The sequence below is a fragment of the Rhododendron vialii genome, chromosome 7a (genome assembly GCF_030253575.1).
Source record: "Rhododendron vialii isolate Sample 1 chromosome 7a, ASM3025357v1".
Taxonomy (NCBI): Eukaryota; Viridiplantae; Streptophyta; class Magnoliopsida; order Ericales; family Ericaceae; genus Rhododendron; species Rhododendron vialii.
Window position 1 is genome coordinate 3504536 of NC_080563.1, and position 20283 is coordinate 3524818.

The following is a 20283-nucleotide window of genomic DNA, read 5'->3' on the forward strand; positions in this document are numbered from 1 at the left end:
GCGTTTGCGCTCTCAATTTTCGTACTGTGCTCGTATTCTCAGTTTTCGTTCTTACGAATGCTAGCAGTTAGGTAAGTATCTCAAAGACGCTTTCTTGTTTGTGCAAATTATATTCTGCACTAAGTCATTCGTGCATAGCTATTTTGTATATATAAATGAAAATCTACTTCAATTTATGAATAAGTAGATAGTATGGGTCAACGGATCAAAATAAATCAGGCAAGTTAAATTTTCAAACGAATCAAACTCTTTCGTTTGAATTGAATTGTGGATTACAAAAGTTTTTATGTACGATTTTGTCACCGCTAAACCACGATTCTGGAGTCGCCCCTGTGAGGGGATTAGGGAGATGGGTGTGAACATGGTTTAGCCACGGTATGGGCAGAAGTCACCACATGTCTCGTCCACGCGCTCTCTCTAATCCAAAACAATCCAAAAATCCACGTCCTCCGTCCGTCTCTCTCTATCTGCGCCACCCAGGCCAGGCCCTCCCCTCTGTTATTGTGCGCACAGGCACATGTTAGAGACTTATTTTTCCATAAAGCTATAGGAACCCACCAGTCACCTACCGGAATCATATCGACAGCCGCGTCAGGCTATCTCCGACTATCGGACGGTCGATCCAAGCGGTCCAAAAATTCTATAAAAAAAAATTAGAGGGCCCACACGAAAATCAACGGCATCCGATTTGTATAAGGTATTTGATCAAAACATATTATTTTTCGTGTATATATGTATATATTGAATGGCTCGGATCGACCGTCCAGTAGCCGGAGACGGCCTGGCGCAGCCTTCGGTACAATTTCGGCAGGAGACCGGTTGGTGCCTATAGCAGGACTCTTTTTCCTTATGTTTTTGCCTATGGCAGGACTCTTTTTCCTTATGTTTTTTGTCTTCTCTAAAGGAAACGAGGGTTCCCTTCGATCATTTCGATGTGATTGGGAAAAAAGCTATTTGAATTTTGACATTTAGGCCATGTTTGGCTGTCCGAGGGTTAATTGTCTCTTGTGAAACCAAATCGGGAATCACTTTTTTACCTTGTTGTGCCTGAATCTTCTTGTTGAGGATATAAAGCTCTCGGAGTCATTGGAAATTTGTCCCATCATACCTATACTTTCAAATTATTTGAGAGAACGTTACACAAAAGTTGACTCGAGCGTACTATAATCCAAAAATAAAATAAAATAAAGATTTATCATTTTCTCTGATGACTTCAACTTTTAAGTAGTTAATCATTTATATATTTGCTATATGAAGCATGTGTCGTCGTCAACTCAAATTAATTTGATAGTATTGTACTCTTTGTTAATCCCATTGCATGGTCTTGTGCAACGCTAGCTAGCTAACTAAGTGCTATACGATACCCAATTACAAAACGTTATGGTATACATTTGTGAATTCCCCTCCTGAATGCATATGGCCATGCTAAAAATAAGCCAATATGCAAGTTAATAAATAGAGTCGATCGAGCAATCCTGGGCAGTATTTAAAAGTGTTCACTGACTTTTAATGGATGTTTAGAATACCTTCTTAAGAAATAAATACTTATTTCACATTTTCAACTTCAAAAAATAATATAAATGAAAAATAATTTTTTTATTTTTTTTGCACCGTATTAAAGATCTCAATGAGATCTATCAAACAAGATTCATATTGATAGAAAAATTATTTGCGTAAGTACATGATTTTTAAAATTAAAAATGTCTTTTTATAAAATACTGTAAGTACTTATTTCCCTTTCGAAAACGGGGCGTAAAGGAACACATTGGATGATTAACGACCTAATGAAATAGGACTTGAAACCTATAATAAAGAACTTTTGTAGGAGGGAAAAGGTCGTCTTGTCCATTTGATTCGGAAGATCCTTATTCGTTATGGGCTTCAAATTTTCTATTCTATCCATACTGGTCATGATGGGCTTGTAAAACACCTGGGCCCAATAGGTACGTATTACCCGATCCACCAACTTATATTTGTTAAAATGCACGAGGGATTGTTGGGTCTTAAGTGCCTCTATGAATTTGGTTACACAATGTCACTCCCTGCGACTGCTTTCAAAAACAGACTGGCCGGTGCAATATCGAATGCCATAAAAGGCTTAATTGAAGCCCTCCCTAAAACCAATTAGTTAGTTTATGAGAGATGATGAAAAGTGGTCTGACGAAAATGTATATTTTTGGTTGGCTTATTAATCAAGTGAGTTAATTGCAAAATGAGGTTTAAACGAGTCGATCACGAATAGCTTAAAAAAAATTATGTATTAAAAGTTGAATGAGCGGTATAGTAACTTTTTTCAAGGTTAGTTCAAAAAGCTTTTAACATGTCTAAAGTTGTTCAAGCTTGGTTTTATTATTATTATATAAGTAAAAAAATCATTCCCAAGAAACTTTTAACTAATTCCGCACAAAAGTCGTGAATTCTAATAACTTGAATTGGCTTATCAAGCCTACTCAAAATGTTACTATTATGTACACTATGGTAGTCTTTTGTGATGTATTTTTCTTTCTGCTGTACAGGAAGTGTGCTTAAATTTGTAATGATCATCGTCTTTTTATAGGATTAATGCCTTTATTTGTTGGATATGGTAGATAGTCAATATGAACTACCTTTTTACTTTTTATTATTATTATCCACCTTCTTTTTTTTTGGGTCAAGCGGAAAAATCATGCATTAACTTAAACAATCAAAGTCTACAAGTCAGATAAACGGCATTCATAAATGTTCAAAAAGACTACGAAAGTCGTAGACTAGATCCTAAGATGACCAACACCCATAGCATCGGCCAGGGCGATATTATCAACCTTTTGAGTGCAAAGGCCATTTGATATTCTCGAAGGTAGTCATTTCCTGTTTTTGTTTGAAAAACTCCACTACGAAGGTATCCAACTTGTTTCTTTTGATCTCTCTTCCTTCTCTCTCATCCAATAGATTCTTTCTTTTCATTTGTTCTTTCTTTGTTTCTATCTTCTAGTGGATGAGAAGTGGCATGAGTGTACAAGTCCGAATAAAATGGTAAGATATGGGTAGGTTTTCGTGGATCTCCCTGTTGGAAAATGAAATTTTACCAAAGAGAATTTGGTGGGACTCACACCGCGTGAGGTGGGCCCAACAACAGTGAATAAATTCCATTAAGATATGAATGAGAAATTGTCTCGTTATGGGAATTGGAAAAGCCAAGTGACGTGCGTGCGCCGTCACCAAACACCTAAATTAGACTGAGGCCGAGGCCGGAGCTCAGGATTCGTGGGCCCGCAACCTGTGGTTCGAAGTCTGTGATCTATGATCTAATCTAGATTAGTTTGGAACTGACTGGACTGTGGTCCTAGTTATGCTCTAGGATGAGAGCACGTGAGTTTGTGACTCTTCAATGGTCCGGCAATGAGTTGAATGCTGCAATTGAATGGTTTTCCAAGGATTAATCACCGTATTAATCACAAGGTTAATTCCCCGTATTGAATGTATTGAATTGCCCCTATTGAATGGAAAGGCTCCCTATTCAATTCTGGTATTAATTGAGGAGGCTCCTCTTCAAGCTATAAAAAAGGAGTCGTTCTTCTTTGTTTGGATACCGAAAAAATCTAGAGCTTCTCTACTTCTGCTATCTAATTGTTCTTTTCGAGAGAGAGAGAGAGAGTACAGACATAAGTTGGTTCGACGGGCAGTCTATGGCGGTGCTCCGGCGGCTGAGTGGGAACCGAGTCAACTCTGGAAGACAAACACCGACAAAACCTCCAGCACCGGTGAGGCGGCGAATTTGTTTTAAGAACACCGTAGAATAAAACGGGTCTCGATTTGCAGTATCTCTATACCTTGCTTGCAGTTTATGTTTATATTTCATATCCTGTAATTCCATTTCATGTAATTTTCTGTTCGATTGTAAATTTCCAGAAATTAGTAAAATCGATTACTGTTTTCTGCACTATATTTTCCTACACTCCCAACTATGGAACAACCTATAGAAGTCAGAATGGGAAGAGAAAAAGAAGGATCATGAAGAGACGATCAAAATGGTACTCAAATTCATTTTATGATTCTGAAAAGGCAATTAATTCATCTCTAAAATATAGATAATTTGATTAACCAAACAACTTGGAGGGACTTCAAGCCAGTTCCTTTGATAATCAAACTCCTACTACAACTCCGATTCTCGTACCATTAGTTTTAGCAATGGAGGGTGTCCACCTTCATTTTTTTCTTTTGTTGCAAAATATATTGACAAAACAAATAAAAACAAGAGACTATAAAATAACGAAAACAAATTTAGTCAAACAAGGACGGTTTGGTAATTTTGACCTTTTGAAATTTCAAAGTCCCCAGGACCCCATCTGCTTTTCAAATCAAAGCAACTCACCTAATGGCCCTAATCCAAACTCCACATGATAAACAACTTCCAAAATCATTTTAAACGACCCAGGAAAGTAGAGATCACACCCCCGCCACCTAAGTCGACCAATTGAAACCTTCCATGTCATCAAAACCGTTTAATTCCGATTGATCAAAAATGTTCATTTTGTAAAACTCGTCGAGTAGAGCAAGTATGAAAAAAAAAACAAAAAAATCAACTTGAGCGAATATTATTAAGTGTCTGATCGGAACACATATGACTTGAAAATAATCGATTATAATGGGTTTGATCTAGTATTTCGGATCGATTCTTTTTCAAAATAAAGGATTTTGATAAGTAATTTAATGATATCCGATCAAGATGATTTTTCATGTAATTTTTTTAATTAATGAGCTCTTTAAAGTGAACGTTTTCGATTTATCAGAATGAGACCGGAGGAGGCCCCACGCAGCAGGGCAACACTACGACCGCGATTGCTCAAACACAAATCAAGATTCTATTGCATCTACAGGCAACCATTTCTCCTATAGTATATAACAACAAAACAAATTGATGATAAAAAATTTCCTCCCCACGCACCTCATCTGTTGAAAACCCATATAAAAGTAAATTTTCCCGAACTTACAAAATCTGGTGACGAAAAAGTCCATTTATGTGCACATTTGTCGAGAGAGAGAGAGAGAGAGAGAGAGAGAGGAGAGGAGAGAGAGGCAAATACTTGCAGTCTGGAAAATTTGAGAAAAATCAGTAGTATTTTAGAAGAGAGGGTGGAGCATATGATGCATTGAACCTAAAAACAAGTACTCCCACTAGTCATATTATGACCAAAAAGCACATTTTGGGAACCCTAATTTGACAGGGGGTTTGGCTATGCCACCTGCTATTACATTACATGTCTTTCTCGCCTGAGAGAAACAACCACCACCACCAGCAGCCGCCGCCGCTGTCCAAGAAACGCCTGAGCTGGCGTGACGTCTGGTTAAATGACCAACAAGCCCTAACCCATGCCGCCCTTAAAATGCGCCTCCACTCCCCCCTCTCCTCAACCCCGCCCTCAGACCCCGACGAAACCCTAACCCTAGATAACCCTAATATCCCTTATACACCCGACCCCTTCTCTCTCCTCTCCGACGAGCTACTCCTCTCGATCCTCTCCAAGCTTCCGGCCTCCCAACACGTGACCAACTCCGCCGTCAACAAGCGCTGGCTGAAACTCAACGGCCGTTTTGTCCAATCCATCAAGCTTCTCGATTGGGAGTTTCTCGAATCAGGTCGGTTAACTTACCGTTTCCCCAATTTAACTGATATCGATCTAGTTCGAGCTTGTGTTCGCTCGTCTCGTAACTCGGGGATAGTTTTCACGCATAGCTTCGTGTCATTCCACCTCGATTCGAGCTCGTTGGAGGGAAGCGGCGGGTTTCTAGGGAAACATAATTTATTGCACTCGAGGGAGATAGATAGAGGGGTTCGGATTTTATCCGAGGGTTGTCGGAATTTGAGAAGGGTAGTTGTTATAAGCCCGGGCGAAGAGACGCTTTTGTGCGTTGCGGAGGAGTGCTTGACTCTGCAAGAATTAGAGCTGCATTGTTGCGCCGACTTGTCGTTGAGAGGGATTTCCGGGTGCAGGAATTTACAGATATTGAAATTGATTGGTTGCGTTGATGGGTTTTACGATACGGTGGTTTCGGATATTGGGTTGACGATTGTGGCGCAAGGGTGTAAGCGGTTGGTGAAGCTTGAGCTGGTGGGTTGTGAGGGGAGCTACGATGGGATCAAAGCGATTGGGCAGTGCTGCCAAATGCTCGAGGAGCTGACCTTGTGTGACCATAGGATGGAGGGTGGGTGGTTAGCAGCGCTTTCATACTGTACGAATTTGAAGACTTTGAGACTTCAGGGTTGTAAGAATGTTGATACAAGTCCTGGGGATGATGAGCATTTGGGTTCTTGCCCTGCCCTTGAAGAATTACATTTGCAGCAGTGTCACTTGCGTGATAAGCAGGGAGTGAGAGCATTGTTTCTAGTCTGTGGGGCTGTTAGGGAGCTTGTATTCAAGGACTGTTGGGGATTAGAGGACAGCGCGTTTGGCATTGCAAGTATTTGTAGGTATGAGTTTGCTTTCACTGTCTATGGGTATTGATTGACCTTAGCTTTTCATAGTTTCAAATGTTGCATATTATGACTTTGAAGTGATCTTCACCTGCTTATTCATTATTGTATCGATCGTCGGTGTCGCAATTTTGTCATTGAGAATGAGGACCTCCTGTCCCTTTTGGGAATGAGTAATCCTGCTGTCTGTCTTCAGAGGTATACTGGTCATGCTAGAAGTTTGTAAAGAACGAATGGATTGGTCTTGTCAAAATCTGCACTGATGGTACCACAAAGGGATACACGCCAACGGAACACCAGAAAATTAAATTCATGGTGATACCAGGAAAAGAAGAAAAACTTTATCATGGAATATTTTTTTCCTAGAAACTCCGTTGTCAGTTGGGAACAAAATTGGAAAACATGAAATTGTTGGAGAAATTGCAGGAAGCTTGTTAAGAGGTTTAGAAAATTTAGAACAGTTTTGAAATATGTTTCTAAAATCGTCCTAGAAACATGATTCTTATAATTTTCACCAATTGTAATGCCCTCTAGTCGTATTTATCAAAAGCGTAATTTTTCTAATAAGTTTCTTTAGGTATTGTGCCGTATAGGCATTCTAATTGGAAATGGAAGTAGTTACTTTTGTTGCTATTGGTTATGTATCATACCTGATTATCTCGTAAAAATCCTGTTCAATCTTATATCACTTTGCATTTCATGTTTCTCGTAATTTTTTTGAACCAAATTTCACTTTTCTTTCCCGCATTATTCCCCTCGTGCTTCTCAAACCGGCCACGGTTGAATCCGTTGCATTGAAAGTCTGATGGAACTGCTTATCAAGAAGCCAAGTATAGGATTATTCAAGTGCACATTGCCTAGAATATGTTCTTTGAACTTCAAAGTGATCAAGCTTTTCCATTCCTATGATTGACAGGCATGTCAATTACTTTTCACTTTAAAACCATTTGATTTCCGTCTTTCCACTCTACTCATTTTCTAGTGGTACCGAGATGCATAGTTGTCAAAATCGTACGATTCACGCAAAACGATATGAATCTATAGGTGAATCAAGGTTAATATAGAATCAATGGTGAATCGTACGATTCACAATTCGATTCGCGATTCACACAAAAATGATACAAATCTATAGGTGAACCAAGGTTTATCACAATTGTTGCATTTGACTAATATGAAACCGCGTTTGCAATTTTGCCTTAGTTTTTCTCTTAGGAAAGCAAGAATATAAGATAATATATTGTTAGGGAATTGATAATGCCAAAATTGTTTTTGTTGGTGCCAAAACTCCAGTGCATAAAAGTCTTGTATATTGCATATGGTACAAGTTTTTTGTGCAGGTATTTATTTTTATTTTAAATTCTTGTATCCTCTAAATCCTAGACTTCCGGACAAGGCTCAGAGCCTCGAACCAACCCACATATGTTGCTGTATAAGCTAGTTTAGTTTTGTACCCATTTGGCTACAAACTTTATTGTGTTAAAGCTAAGCTTTCATTTTCATAACAAATCCTTAACATCTATATGCACATAATCCATTTTACTATAGTATTTATTTTCCCGGTCTTTCCTGGTAGACCATGTGACCATCAATTAATAATAGAAAATGAACTTTACTGTAGATTTAAGCTTATATATTTTAATTTTACAATGTATCTTTAATATGTTGGTGCGTAGATACATTTTTCAATGTTTTTTTTTAAATTTGGACCGAATCGTTACGATTCACAATTCGGAAAAAGGTCAATCCGATTCTCGATTCGATTCACGATTTGACAACTTTTTCGAGATGCAAATTCTAAATATCCAACCAACAGTTCAACTGTTGTTCTCTCACTGTCCAACAGTGGACAATCAAGTATCACCTTTGGTGACTACTCCTGGCAATACCTAATCAGAATAGATTTCCTTGTTTTGGATTTAAGTTTGTTGGAAATTGCCTAAATGTCTGAACTAAGACTTTCCCAGTCATTTAGGGCCCTCATCAATGTTAAATTCATGATTTCCCATTGGATTTGAGAATTGAGACTATAAAATGTCTGAACTGCTTGTGGATGGATAAGCCCCCAAATTAACATAACTCATATTAAACTACCCTTTACCTTTTATCCTCTCGTTCTCGTCTTTGCTGTGGTTTGGAATGGTTAGAATGGTGTTTTAAGCTCCTATTGAGTATTGACTACGATTTCAATTCAAATGCTTTATGGGCTCCTTTTTCCTTTGTAGGGGTGTGAAGTCTGTATCTCTAGAAGGATGCTCGTTACTGACAATGGAAGGTTTAGATGCTGTAGTTATTTCGTGGAAAGAGCTTAAGAGGCTTAGAGTAGTGTCGTGTAACAATATAAAGGACAGTGAAATCACTCCAGCCCTGGCATCCTTGTTTTCTACACTTAAAGGGTTCAAGTGGCAACCAGATTCCAGATCACTTCTCTCATCTGGTCTTGCAGGGACTGGAATGGGCAAGAAAGGCGGTAGAGCTTTCAAGAGGGTGTGAAACCTGAACTTGTTACTCTTTATCTGAGGACCCGAGCTTGTGCTGAGTGGACTTTTTGGCTATTTGGCAGCTGGAATTAGTTGTGGCTTGACGTTCTTACAGGCATGTTCTCAATATGCTGCAAGTATTGTTGTCTGTTTGAATGTTACCTGTCAGAGAAAACGAGGTCGGAGTAATCCTGAGAAAATATGATGGAGTAGTTTTTTTGCTTCCAGAGGGCCTGCTGAAGGAAGCTAGCCACTCTAGCATTAACCTTATGTTTCTTAATGTACACTGGATGATTTGTATGCCTCATATGAAATGTGTCAATCCAAACTGAAAGCAGTTATGTATTTTACGGAGGCAGTGTTTCTCTGATAGTTTACAAAGTTAGACGAGTAAATGATTCTTCAAAAATCGATAGAGTGAAGCTTACCTTAGCTCTTATTGTTAATGCATTTGCAATATTGCATTGTTTCACAACTCATGTACAATTACCAAAGGTTATCCAGAAAAAACCTCACATACAAGTATCTTTTTTAGCATTTTGTTTGTTGTTGTCTGTGGTTTGAATAAGAAATCAAATAAAAATTCCGCGCATTCATGGAACTATTTCTGTGCTAGTGTGTACATTGGTTACTCCATTGGTTCATAAAAGTTATTCTTGCTTCAACTATCCGTTTGTTCTGTCCTTTTGAGTGGGAATACATCAATACCTCTTGAAAGCATTAATCTCTTTTGGGAAGGAAAAAAGGTTTCTTCGGGAAGGAAAAAGGTTTCTTCTATAAACTAGGGCATGCTTCTTTCTATGGTCCTCATGGTGCAGTAATGACTGATCTCCATTAGAAGCAAGAATTTGAAAAATGCAGTGGATGCAGCCGGAGACCCGGATACTCCAAGTCGTTTCTAGCACTGCTTTGGGGCTTAATATTGCTCTATCCAAGTAGCTTTGTCTTGACCTTGCATCAATGTGTGTGAGAAGTTATCTGTATGATAATACAGGTGTGGGCTTGAACTGTTAAGAGTTTGAATGTTTTTGGCAGCAGTGCTATCAAGGAGTATATATCTCTTCTCTGATATACTAAAAGAGATAGTATGGTGTAACTATAAATTTCTTGATTGCAACACAGCTTTGGTTTGGATGGTGTGGCTCCATCGTGAAGGGTTCACCATCTTCTGTTATTAGCAAAGTTTGGATATTAGCCTGCGGGTTTGGACTTCGGAGCCATCACCATGAATTATTGCTTGGGCGATTGTTCCATGTACCGGTGACTAGCCATGTTGCTGTTATTAGGTGATTTAGCTTTCTATCGTGGAATAGTTAAGAACAAATAATAGTTTGAGAGATGCATTGTCGCTGTTATATTTTACTTACTTTAGTGAGTAAATATATGTATTGTGAGACTAGACTTAGTTACAGGTTGCCATCCCTTAAATTGCTTTGGCTATTGGGCTTATAACCATTGCCTTTTCGTTTTGATCAATTCTAGCTGCAGCTGTTTAAGGTATTCATAACTGGAATAGAAATTTAGCAACCAAAATATTTAGGATACGTACCTATGGAAATCTGATAAAGGGCTCGGTACCGAAGTTCCAGGTTTTTCATTACTTAAATTCTAATTGGTCGTTTAACTTTATTTCCCAATTTAATATATTGTCTTAGAATTAGTCAGATAAAAAAGAAGAAGAAAGAATTAGCCAAAATTAATCAAGCCCAACAAACCCAAAATATCCCAACTCGAAAACTCAATTTCTGGCCCAAAAGGCTAACGTTTCGGCCATATAATCAAATCTTGCGGCCACCGGGTTCTATGGCGTCAAACATCCCGACAGCATAAAAGTTCAAAATAAAAACCCGTCAAAAAAGTGAACTTATATATAGCTCAGGAGTACTGTTACGTGATACTTCGCACCACTTTATAACAATATAATTCTGTGGAACCTACTATTAAGTACCTGAATCCCACTGAATTATGTTGCTGTAAAGCGGGCCGGAGCTATTGTATAATTACTGGCCAAAAAACTCGAACCTCGTGAGCCACACGTGCCTCACCGTAACTAACACCACTCCCCGCTTATCTCCCAAAGTCCCGCCATTTTTTTCCACCTCCACCTTCTCCACACCTCAAAATCCCAAAAATGTCCAAAATCCTCTCCCTTCCCGCCATTTCCAGCCGTCCAAACCCAAACCCAAACCCTAACCCTGACTTCCCCAATCCCCACAGACATCGTCGAACCCGAGCCACTACTCTCACTCTCACCCGCTCGTCCCTCACCGACCAATCCCTCTCCTCCGCCGCCGCCAAGCGCGACCTCCTCGACCTGATCTCCGACCAGGACCGAGGCCTCAGGACTCAGAACGACCCCTCCAGGCTCTCGAAAATCGTCGAGGCAATCGACGCCCTGGCCGTCTCGGGCTGCGACACGGTCACCACCGGCCCGTCCCTCTCCGGCACGTGGCGGCTTATGTGGACGACGGAGAAGGAACAGCTGTTCATCATTAAGAACGCGTACCTCTTCGGGACGCGGACCGGTGACGTTTTGCAGGTGATCGATGTTGATCAGGGCGTTTTGAACAACGTGATTACTTTTCCGCCTCATGGTGTTTTCTTTGTTCGGTCCACAGTCGAGATCGCTTCAACTCAGAGAGTGAATTTCAGGTATATTTATTCATTGCATATAAAGGCAATTTATTGTTGCTTGTGCAGATAGTTGTATGATTTAACTTGAGAATTTGGGAGAATCGTAGACATTGTTTGTGATATTTGGATAAATATTCTCAAAATCTTACAATGTCTATAATTCTCCCAAATTCGTCTTTAGGCTATGATTTCTTCTGGTTTAATATATTGACAATGAAAATTTTGGGTTTGGTCCAGTAAAATCAGTTTTAATGTGGTTTTGCAAGGTTTACAAGTGCAGTTCTACGTGGGGAGAATTGGGAGCTTCCATTACCACCATTTGGGCAGGGGTGGTGAGCTTCTTCTGTTTGAGTAGAGAAGCTTTGGATGATGATTGTTGTTACAGACTTAGTACAATTAGTTTCTTATTTCTTCTCTTCAAGGCATTTATCCCTCCTTTCTCTTGGTTTTTGCTTTTTGGTTTCTGAATTATCTCGTTTGGTCGTGTGAGGACATGTCAATTGCCCTGTATTATGTTTCCTCCCTTAATTCTTTATGTCGTTTCTTGTTTGTGTGTGGGTTTGCTTGTTGGGACTTGGGAGGGGGGAGGAGAAAACTCCATTCCCTTGAATTTTATAAGTTGGTTGATTGTTTGAAGAATCATTTGCAATAATGTCCATTTTATCATTTAAAGAAAATCGAGAAAGTGTTCTACAAGATTGCTTTGTCCACGTGTAGAATTTGAGGTTTATGTTATACGGAGTACATAAGAAGAGGCGTCTCAGTACAGTGAAGAGTATGTTTATGATCATAGGATTCATAGCTAGAGTACAGTGAAGAGTATGTTTATGATCATAGGATTCATAGCTAGAGTACAGTGAAGAGTATGTTTATGCTCATAGCGAGTGTCAGAATTTGAGGTTTGCTAATTGGTTAGAGTATCACATAAACAACATGACATTGGTTAATAGGTTGTTATTTACACAGCTGCATGTTTCTGGATTTTACAATTTGCAGCATTTACTAATTTTGGGCCTGATTCAAATTAAGAAAGAAAACATGTGATTGATGCCTGCTGGTCCTTCTACTGTAGATGCTGCATCTTGGATGCCGATTTCGTCGTCTTTCTTTATAGTTAGTTGCTCGGTTGTAGGGCACAAATAACCTCCGCGAGCTTTCTTTTATGCCATTCCCTCTGGCAATTAAAGCTGTTAAAATTCTTATAGCATGATTGTTTTTGTTGTTTAAGTGTGCTTTTTCATTTGGTTAAATGGTTATGTATGAAGATGTGCACTTAAAAGAGGAATATATTTGAATGCGGAGATGATCCTCTCATAACTTGACTGGTTTTCAGAGTGTTGATTGTAAGGGCTTCTGGTTGTGAATGAGCATTGTTGTTCTTCCTGCTTGCTTAAGCTTCTACCCTTTTCTTTGTGTATTGTTTTCCTTTTTGTTAGTTTCCCCTTGTGATTTGAACTATAGATGTCTTGCTTTTATAGGTTTGAGTCCGTTTATCTTGATGATGAAATTCGAGTTGTGAAGGATATTCGAGGAGACTATTTAGTCGTTGATCGAGCTCCTTATAGTTGGAAGGAATAAAGGCAGGATGTGACCTTATCCCATTTATCAGTTTTATGTGGTAAGTCATTACACCCATTGTTGGAACATATGCTTCATTTCCTATGGGGACTAGGAGAGGAAGGAGATTGGGGGAATGACAAGGGAGGGAATAGATAGAGCTTCCGTCATTTGTTAGGAAAGAAAGTGGGGGTAGACAAGAAGTGTGTAGCTCAGAGTTTTTCTATCTATGGATTGGCCTTGCTATTCCGCCTTTCAAGGGGATGAAAAGGAGAAAAGAGAACAACTTTGACGTTTTATGCATTGTCTCATCAAATTTCAAACTACCAATTGTTTTCACATTGGTTGGCCAACAATGTGACATGTTCCTTATTCCTCAACCAAATGTACGAGTGGCAAGACTTCTTCTTTTTTTTTTTTTTGGGTTTTTCATTCAGTTATTTTCCCACCTTTTCTACCAGGTATTTAGAAAAGATTTTATTTTGATGCGAAGTCGATACAATCCGCCGAAATGTTATGATAAATAATCCAATAAACTGACTAAAATCCAAAGTGCATAAAGTTTCAGAACAAATGTTTCTCGAGATAAGCTTAATATCTTGTTGGATCACAAATTCTCAAACATGGGCATCATAAAAGAGTTTACAGTTTTGATGTATCGTGCATTTCGTTTTTGTCTGACGGAATTCTACTAACCATAAGATGTTTGACATCTGCAGGTTTAGATCTATATACCTAGATGATGGCATTCGAGTGGCAAAAGACATCCGCGGAGATTATTTAGTTGTTGACCGTGCTCCTTATGAATGGAAAGAATAAGGTACTTTAACAAGTCTCATACTCTGCTGCGCTGTCATAGTTCCTTTCTACATTGCTGCCATTGAAGGATATCGAATGTGTACAACGTTATATTGCTTGAATTACTTGAACTAAAGACCTTGCCCTTTAAAGCCATTATCCTTCCTTGGTCAAGGTTTCTTTCAGATGGCACATTTAACTCCTTCAAATTAGTCGAGGAACTTCATCTTTGGAAAGCTTAACTATGTTAGGCAGATATTGGTTCACTCCATGCTATAGTTTATCAGAATCTTGGTTCCAAGTATTTTGTACATTTTGTCAACTTGTACTGAAGATTTGCTGTCATATGGTTTATGTGTTTATGCGCTAGTGTATGTATTCTTGAGTAGTAGTAGCTACAAGAAGTTATTCCAGGGTGTTGTGTATAACTTAATTTTATTTATTCGGCAGTTTGTTTATCTATGGTATCTTTCCCACTTGAGTCAATTTGGGAACTACTCTTGTAATCCTTCCGTCTAGGAATCCATACGATACCAACATTCTAATTCTTGTTCTGATAGAATTGTAAGTAGCAACAAAGTCTCTCCCTTGCAGAAGAAGGCCAAATTAAACACTGAACCAGTTGATTGTCATGATTTATGGTATACGAAGCTTCCATTGGTTCCAGGTGTATAGAGTTCAGCGGATGTGTCCTCTTCTTAGTTCCTAGGTTTGATTTTTGGAGGAGCTTGGACAGCATTTTATCACTTGACTTAGGAATCCCTGAAAATAAGAATTTTGAGCGCCACATCCAGTGCCTTTTGCGTTAGGAAAAATGTTATCGGGCTCAGCGTTAGAGGATCTTGTAAGGTGCTTCTTCTTGATGCTCTGCCTTCCTGAATTAAATATTCATTTATCAATTCAGTAGATGCAGTCTCTCTACTAGTTAGTTAAAAAAAGAGTTGCTCGGCTAATTGGCACGGTTTTTCTTCTAGAGATAATATATTACTATTCGGTTTCTGTTATGTTCGAAATGCCTCTCTTCAATTTTTACCTATGTCCTTTTGTCTCCCTCAAAGGGATCCTGAGGGAAAAGGGGGACTGAGCGCACACATTAACTCTACTAACCATCATCATTTAATTTTTTCCAGTCCTTATGAGGATCTGTGAGAAGGTAGACCAGCAGAAACTCTGCTGCAACAAGTACTAAGACCTTGATGGGATAGTGCAGTAAAACTCGAACGATAAATGCTTTTTGTGCATCTTTTAGATGTTACTTATATGTTATGTTTCCTACCTGTATAGCATGGTACCCGACCTTGGCAGTAAGGGCTTGGTGTCCCAGTTTTATAAACTGAAACTTGAGATTACCTCCCAGAGATTAATATTAGATGCGAGAAGTACACCGACTTTTTACCAAAAACAAAGTGAGGTGGAGGAACTGGAGTCTTTTGGGGTGCAGCCGCCAATACATGCCTGTTTGGTATCCCTCCATGTTTTGTGCTTTGTTTTATTTTTATTTTCTTCCTGAAACTCGAAAAACCACATCAAGCTAAAAAACTGGGAGGCATACATGTTGAGCTGTTGAAGGGGTGAACAAAGAAAGCAAGACATTTTGGAGAATAAACACTATTCGACCGGTTATGGAAATTCTTCCAATACCATGTTTTGTTCACGTCAAAAGTTTAAGCTGCTAAGAAATGAGTCAGATGTCCTAAGCCCATTTTGATCTAGATTAATTAGCAAAGATCAATTCCTCTGGTTGAGCCCATGTGAGGACAAGTATTTGTCGGAGATCCTAAACTACAAAAGTGAACCATCAGAGTATCTTGTTAGACCCCAGGGATCAACTCAACCAAATCTTTAGTGAGCCCCCACAGGCAGTGGTGTGCGATTCACATGATTTGCAGGTCATGGGGACCCAGCCTGATCATGAAACGGGCATTGAAAACATTGGGTAGGAGTGAGTACGATGGTGGGTAGGGTTGGGCCACACCCAACAAAGGACCTGTTAACTTTGCTTACACAATTGCCGGGGACCCACCAATTTTTTTTTTTCCCAGAAATGTTGCGGTGGCTGTGTACCACAAACGTTGCAGTAAGGAATACATTCCCGGTAAGTTTCTGGCTAAAAGGTTGTGTGTCACCGGAGGGGCCCTGTGGACCTCTTTCCTGGTTTATGCCACTATCTTTGTTGGGTTTGTATTTGTTGCTTCACATGGATGTCCAAATGTTGCTGGAAGACTTTTGTCCAATTCTTCCGGTACCTAGCTGCTTGTTAGATCTGTGTTTTCCTAGTTTTTGTTGTTTTGAAATAAACTTTTGTCACATATGCACTTTCTGGACCAAATATGAAGTAAAGTTCACTAATCCCACACACAGAGAGAGAGAGAGAGAGAGAGAGAGAGAGAGAGAGGTGCTAGTTAACTTCGCTGGGTGTCATCGAAGGTGATCGGATTGGGTAATGAGGAAAATCATCCCCCATTGTATACAATAATTCGCTTGACCAAATAAGAGAGAGAGAGAGACCTTTACCTACTATAAATTTGTTTTACACGTGAAAAATTTGGTAAAAACTACCCATTTTGTGTGGGTCCGTACCATGTTCTAGTTTGATGATCAAAGTTGTTTATTTTGTACGGCTTAATTATATGAATCTTATCAAAATCAACTCAATCTTTTATCGCTAATTGTTTAATTAGAAGCAGTTGTTTTGAAAGTTTAGTTTAGAAGTTTAGATCAAGAATTGAATGGTTGTATCATGTGCCCTCCGTCCCAATTTATTTGTCCTTTTTCACTATTTGGGACCTCTTATAAAATTGTCTATGTGTTTCAATTTATAATATTTTTTATATACAATATGTATTTTCTTTGATAAATCTCAATTAGATCTAAAATATGATGTTTTCGAAATTATGTAAAACATTATAGATTTTGAGATATAAATATTTTTTTAAAAGACACGTATGTCGAAATTTGACAAACAAACTAGGACAGAACGAGTAGAATTTAGTTGATTTTTTTGAAGGAATACAACTAAGAAACAAAGCCCTACGTCTGAACATCGAAGCGTGCTCGCGGTGTGGGACCTTTACAAAGTGAGTAATGTTCTCCTCGTACGTCTGGATCAGAATTGGAGTTAGGTGAATAAATTTGCTCTCAGTGCTTTACCACTTAGAGTCGGCCTTAGGTTCAATTATAAAGTTTAGATTCTATTCTATGTATCTGTGTTAATGATTGGATTATGATCATCGCATCGCAATACAGGATAAATTTTGAGAGGTGGACATAGAGTTGGAGGATGCTTACCTAGGCATTAAACCAACCCTCCTAACAGGGCCAACTTAATGTCCTTTTTTCATGTCAAATTGGTGCACACTCACACAATCGGAAGGTTAAAATAACAGTTAGTTTCTGGTAACCAAATTTTTAACCACCTAATTAATTGGTCATTTGACCTAACCACGTACCACTGCCACTACCTCAACCATCACTTTTAGGTAGGGCTGTAAACGAACCGAATCGAGCCGAACCCTGTTAAGTTCGGCTCGGGTTCGTTAAGGTATGAGTTCGGCTCGGGTTCGGCTCGAGCCTGAACAACTTGGCTCGAGTTCGGCTCGTTAAAATTTTTCAAGGCTCGGGTTCGGCTCGGTTGGGTTCGTTAAGATACTAGTCTGGCTCGGATTCGGTCGGGTTCGATTCGACATTGAACATCTTGGCTCGAGTTTGGCTCGTTAAACTCAAATGAATCGAGCCGAGCCGAATCTAAGCTCGAATTGAGCTCGTCAAGACTTAGGTTTGATTCGGCTCAGCTCATTAAACTCAAGCGAATCCAAATTCTCTCATTGATCGTATAGAATTTGGGAGAAAAATAAACATTGAATTATATATGCAACCTTAAAAATTTTTACATTTACAAATAGACTCCTATTGAATTATTAATTAAATTTAAGTATAGGTTCGCGAACCTAACCAAGCCGAATACCGTTAGGCTCAGGTTCGGCTCATTTACGGAACGAGCCTAGAATTGAGGTTCAGGTTCAGTTCGTTTAGCAGACGAATTGAATTCGAATGAGCTCTTACCGAACCGAGCCTCGAACAGTTCACGAATGGCTCGGTTCATTTACCGCCCTACTTTTAGGTTGCTCTCCTCTACAACTAATTGATTGCCTTTGTAGGGTTGTCCCCTTTGCCAACCCTAGTGCGAACCCTGCAAACATAATAATCGAGTAGCATGAAAAAAGTTGAGACAGAATATGTTCTTTGCCGGCACAAGTCTCAATTGTCTAGGACTTGCTACTGATTCTTCATTTAGGTTGTAAATTAGTGATTGTTATTTTATCACTTATCATCTTTGATTACTTTGAGTTATTGTAATTAGATTGTCAATTACGCAGAAGCACTAAGAGATTCCATTTAGGAATTAGGAATCGATTCTTGCAGTTGAAGCTAGTTTACTGTTGATTGGGTTAAGACTGTTGTGGGGGTTCGATACTGATGAAATTTATATGGATTATTGATTCAGCTAGACGAGAAGAGTTTAATTAGTCCTAAAACTTTAAAAAAAATTCACTTAAGACAAAAAAGAAAATATTATGTAGTAAACTTTTTAAAGTTATTGGTCATAGTTTTTAGCTTTATTCTTACAGTCAAGGCGCTTCAATAATCCACAAAAATATTATCATAAAACTAACAAAAGAAATAGATTTATTACCCATACACCATATAGCAAATGAAAAAAGGAAGATTTGTAGATCGTTAGAAACCATGAAAAGACTTCACATTCATTGACGTCATGAAGTTTAGGAGTTTACAAGACATTAATGAAAGGATAGCCCGTTTAACCAACTTCAACAATACAAAAGGCAAGTAACATAAGTACTCAGTCTTGTTCCGCTAAGGGAAATAAAGGTGATGTGTTATGAGAGAATGACCTGTCTTATAAAGCAAAAAATAAGTACTTAAAAAATAATAACCTTAGCGGAACAAGGCCAAGTAAGCCTAGGATATATAAAAGTGACCGTCTTTAGTTAACATATTCTCTTGCCTATTGGTAACAATTAGGTGAATGTAATCTCAAAACTTTAGGAAGGCGGATTATTATGTTTAGACATAGGTTCGTTATTACTTTTAACGGGTTCTTTGTTAAATCGAGGGATACAACAATCTCCTAGAAGCTTGTACAATTAGTCGAATTAGATGTAGGGTTAGATTATGAATTCTTTTAAAAATTGTATTTTAGGAATTTGAATGTAACAATTGACAAAGAAACTACATTAACATGTGATAACCAATCGCACAAAGCATATTGAAGAAAATAATACTCTCACTATTAGTCTTTCTTTTCTTTTTGTCAATCGATAGAGCATTTACATCATCATATATGAAATACTACAAAGTATAAACACGGGACACTACATCGAATGTGAGAATTCATGAGACAATCAAGTTCAACAATTCAACCAATATAAGAAATAAGTCCATTATAGAGTAGAAACAAAGAAAGAGATGAAAAACTCATTAAGGGAAGAACACTTACACGCAGGTGAAGAATTTAAACTCCTGACCTGCTAGTGAGAAGCAAGAGTCTTAGTCAACTGAATTATCCCTGGTTCACTATTAGTCTAGTAGGACTACTTATCGTATAGGATTATAGTATTATCTTGATTATTATTGTATATTCATGAGGGGCCCGTTTGATTTTATTTGATGTTGGTCATGCATTCTAATGGTTGGTGACTGTAAAAGAGTTCACCATTTATCTACCAGTGTCGATCGATTTTGATACATACTCTATCATAGATTTTCTTCAATAAACGAGAGTGATTGACTACAATTTCAGGTGGCCACTTTTTGTATATAGATATGTAGCGGATTCAACCCAACATGATCACAGAATCACAAACAAGAAATAAAGAAAGCACAAGAAAAAGATTTGCTTGGTTTGATAATTGGGTACATTCGTGGCTTACATCAATTTTTCGATACATATCGAATGAGCAGGGATGTAGATCTACTTGCTACGTATAACAAAAATATACTGTATTTCCTTGGCGGAAATGTGACATCATCTGTGAATTGGCAAACCAAAACCGAATCAGGTCTTACGAATCCAACAAGATCCCACTTGGAGATGCTATCTTTTTCTATCAATTTTTTTTGAATTGTAGACATGTACATTTCTATATGTTTGAGTTGGTGGAAGTTATTATTTTGTTTCTTATATATATATTTTTTATATTTTTTGATTGTGTACACCAAGGGTTAGGATCCTGCTCGTATCATATCTGATATCACCATCACAGAAAAATCTAAATCCTTTTACAATAGCCTTGGAGCATCTCCCACTAATGCTTCAAATTTTGAAGCAAATTGGTTGAATTTATT

The 20283-nt window shown here is 38.4% G+C and overlaps 2 protein-coding genes across 10 annotated transcripts; both read left to right on the forward strand.

The window, feature by feature from the left end:
- The first annotated feature begins 4979 nt into the window (after positions 1 to 4979).
- LOC131331759 (F-box protein At5g51370-like) lies at positions 4980 to 9465 on the forward strand. The gene is made up of 2 exons (XM_058365660.1): positions 4980 to 6448; positions 8674 to 9465. Exons 1-2 carry the CDS (start codon positions 5238 to 5240, stop codon positions 8939 to 8941), a joined length of 1479 nt encoding a protein of 492 aa, XP_058221643.1. The 5' UTR covers positions 4980 to 5237; the 3' UTR covers positions 8942 to 9465.
- Positions 9466 to 10891: 1426 nt separating this feature from the next.
- LOC131331760 (probable plastid-lipid-associated protein 11, chloroplastic) lies at positions 10892 to 20014 on the forward strand. Of its 9 annotated transcripts, none has more exons than XR_009201519.1 (5): positions 10892 to 11580; positions 11829 to 11894; positions 13041 to 13180; positions 13839 to 13939; positions 14093 to 14476. XR_009201519.1 is itself a non-coding variant. In XM_058365663.1 (4 exons), the coding sequence occupies exons 1-3, from the start codon at positions 11060 to 11062 to the stop codon at positions 13936 to 13938; spliced, it is 687 nt and encodes a 228-aa protein (XP_058221646.1). In that variant the 5' UTR covers positions 10892 to 11059; the 3' UTR covers position 13939; positions 19739 to 20001. The 9 variants fall into 9 exon arrangements, 7 of the variants coding, with proteins under 7 accessions (XP_058221646.1, XP_058221647.1, XP_058221644.1 ...); XR_009201520.1 differs by having other exon boundaries at positions 14104 to 14476; XM_058365663.1 differs by lacking the exons at positions 13041 to 13180; positions 14093 to 14476 and adding an exon at positions 19739 to 20001.
- The last annotated feature ends 269 nt before the right edge of the window (positions 20015 to 20283 follow it).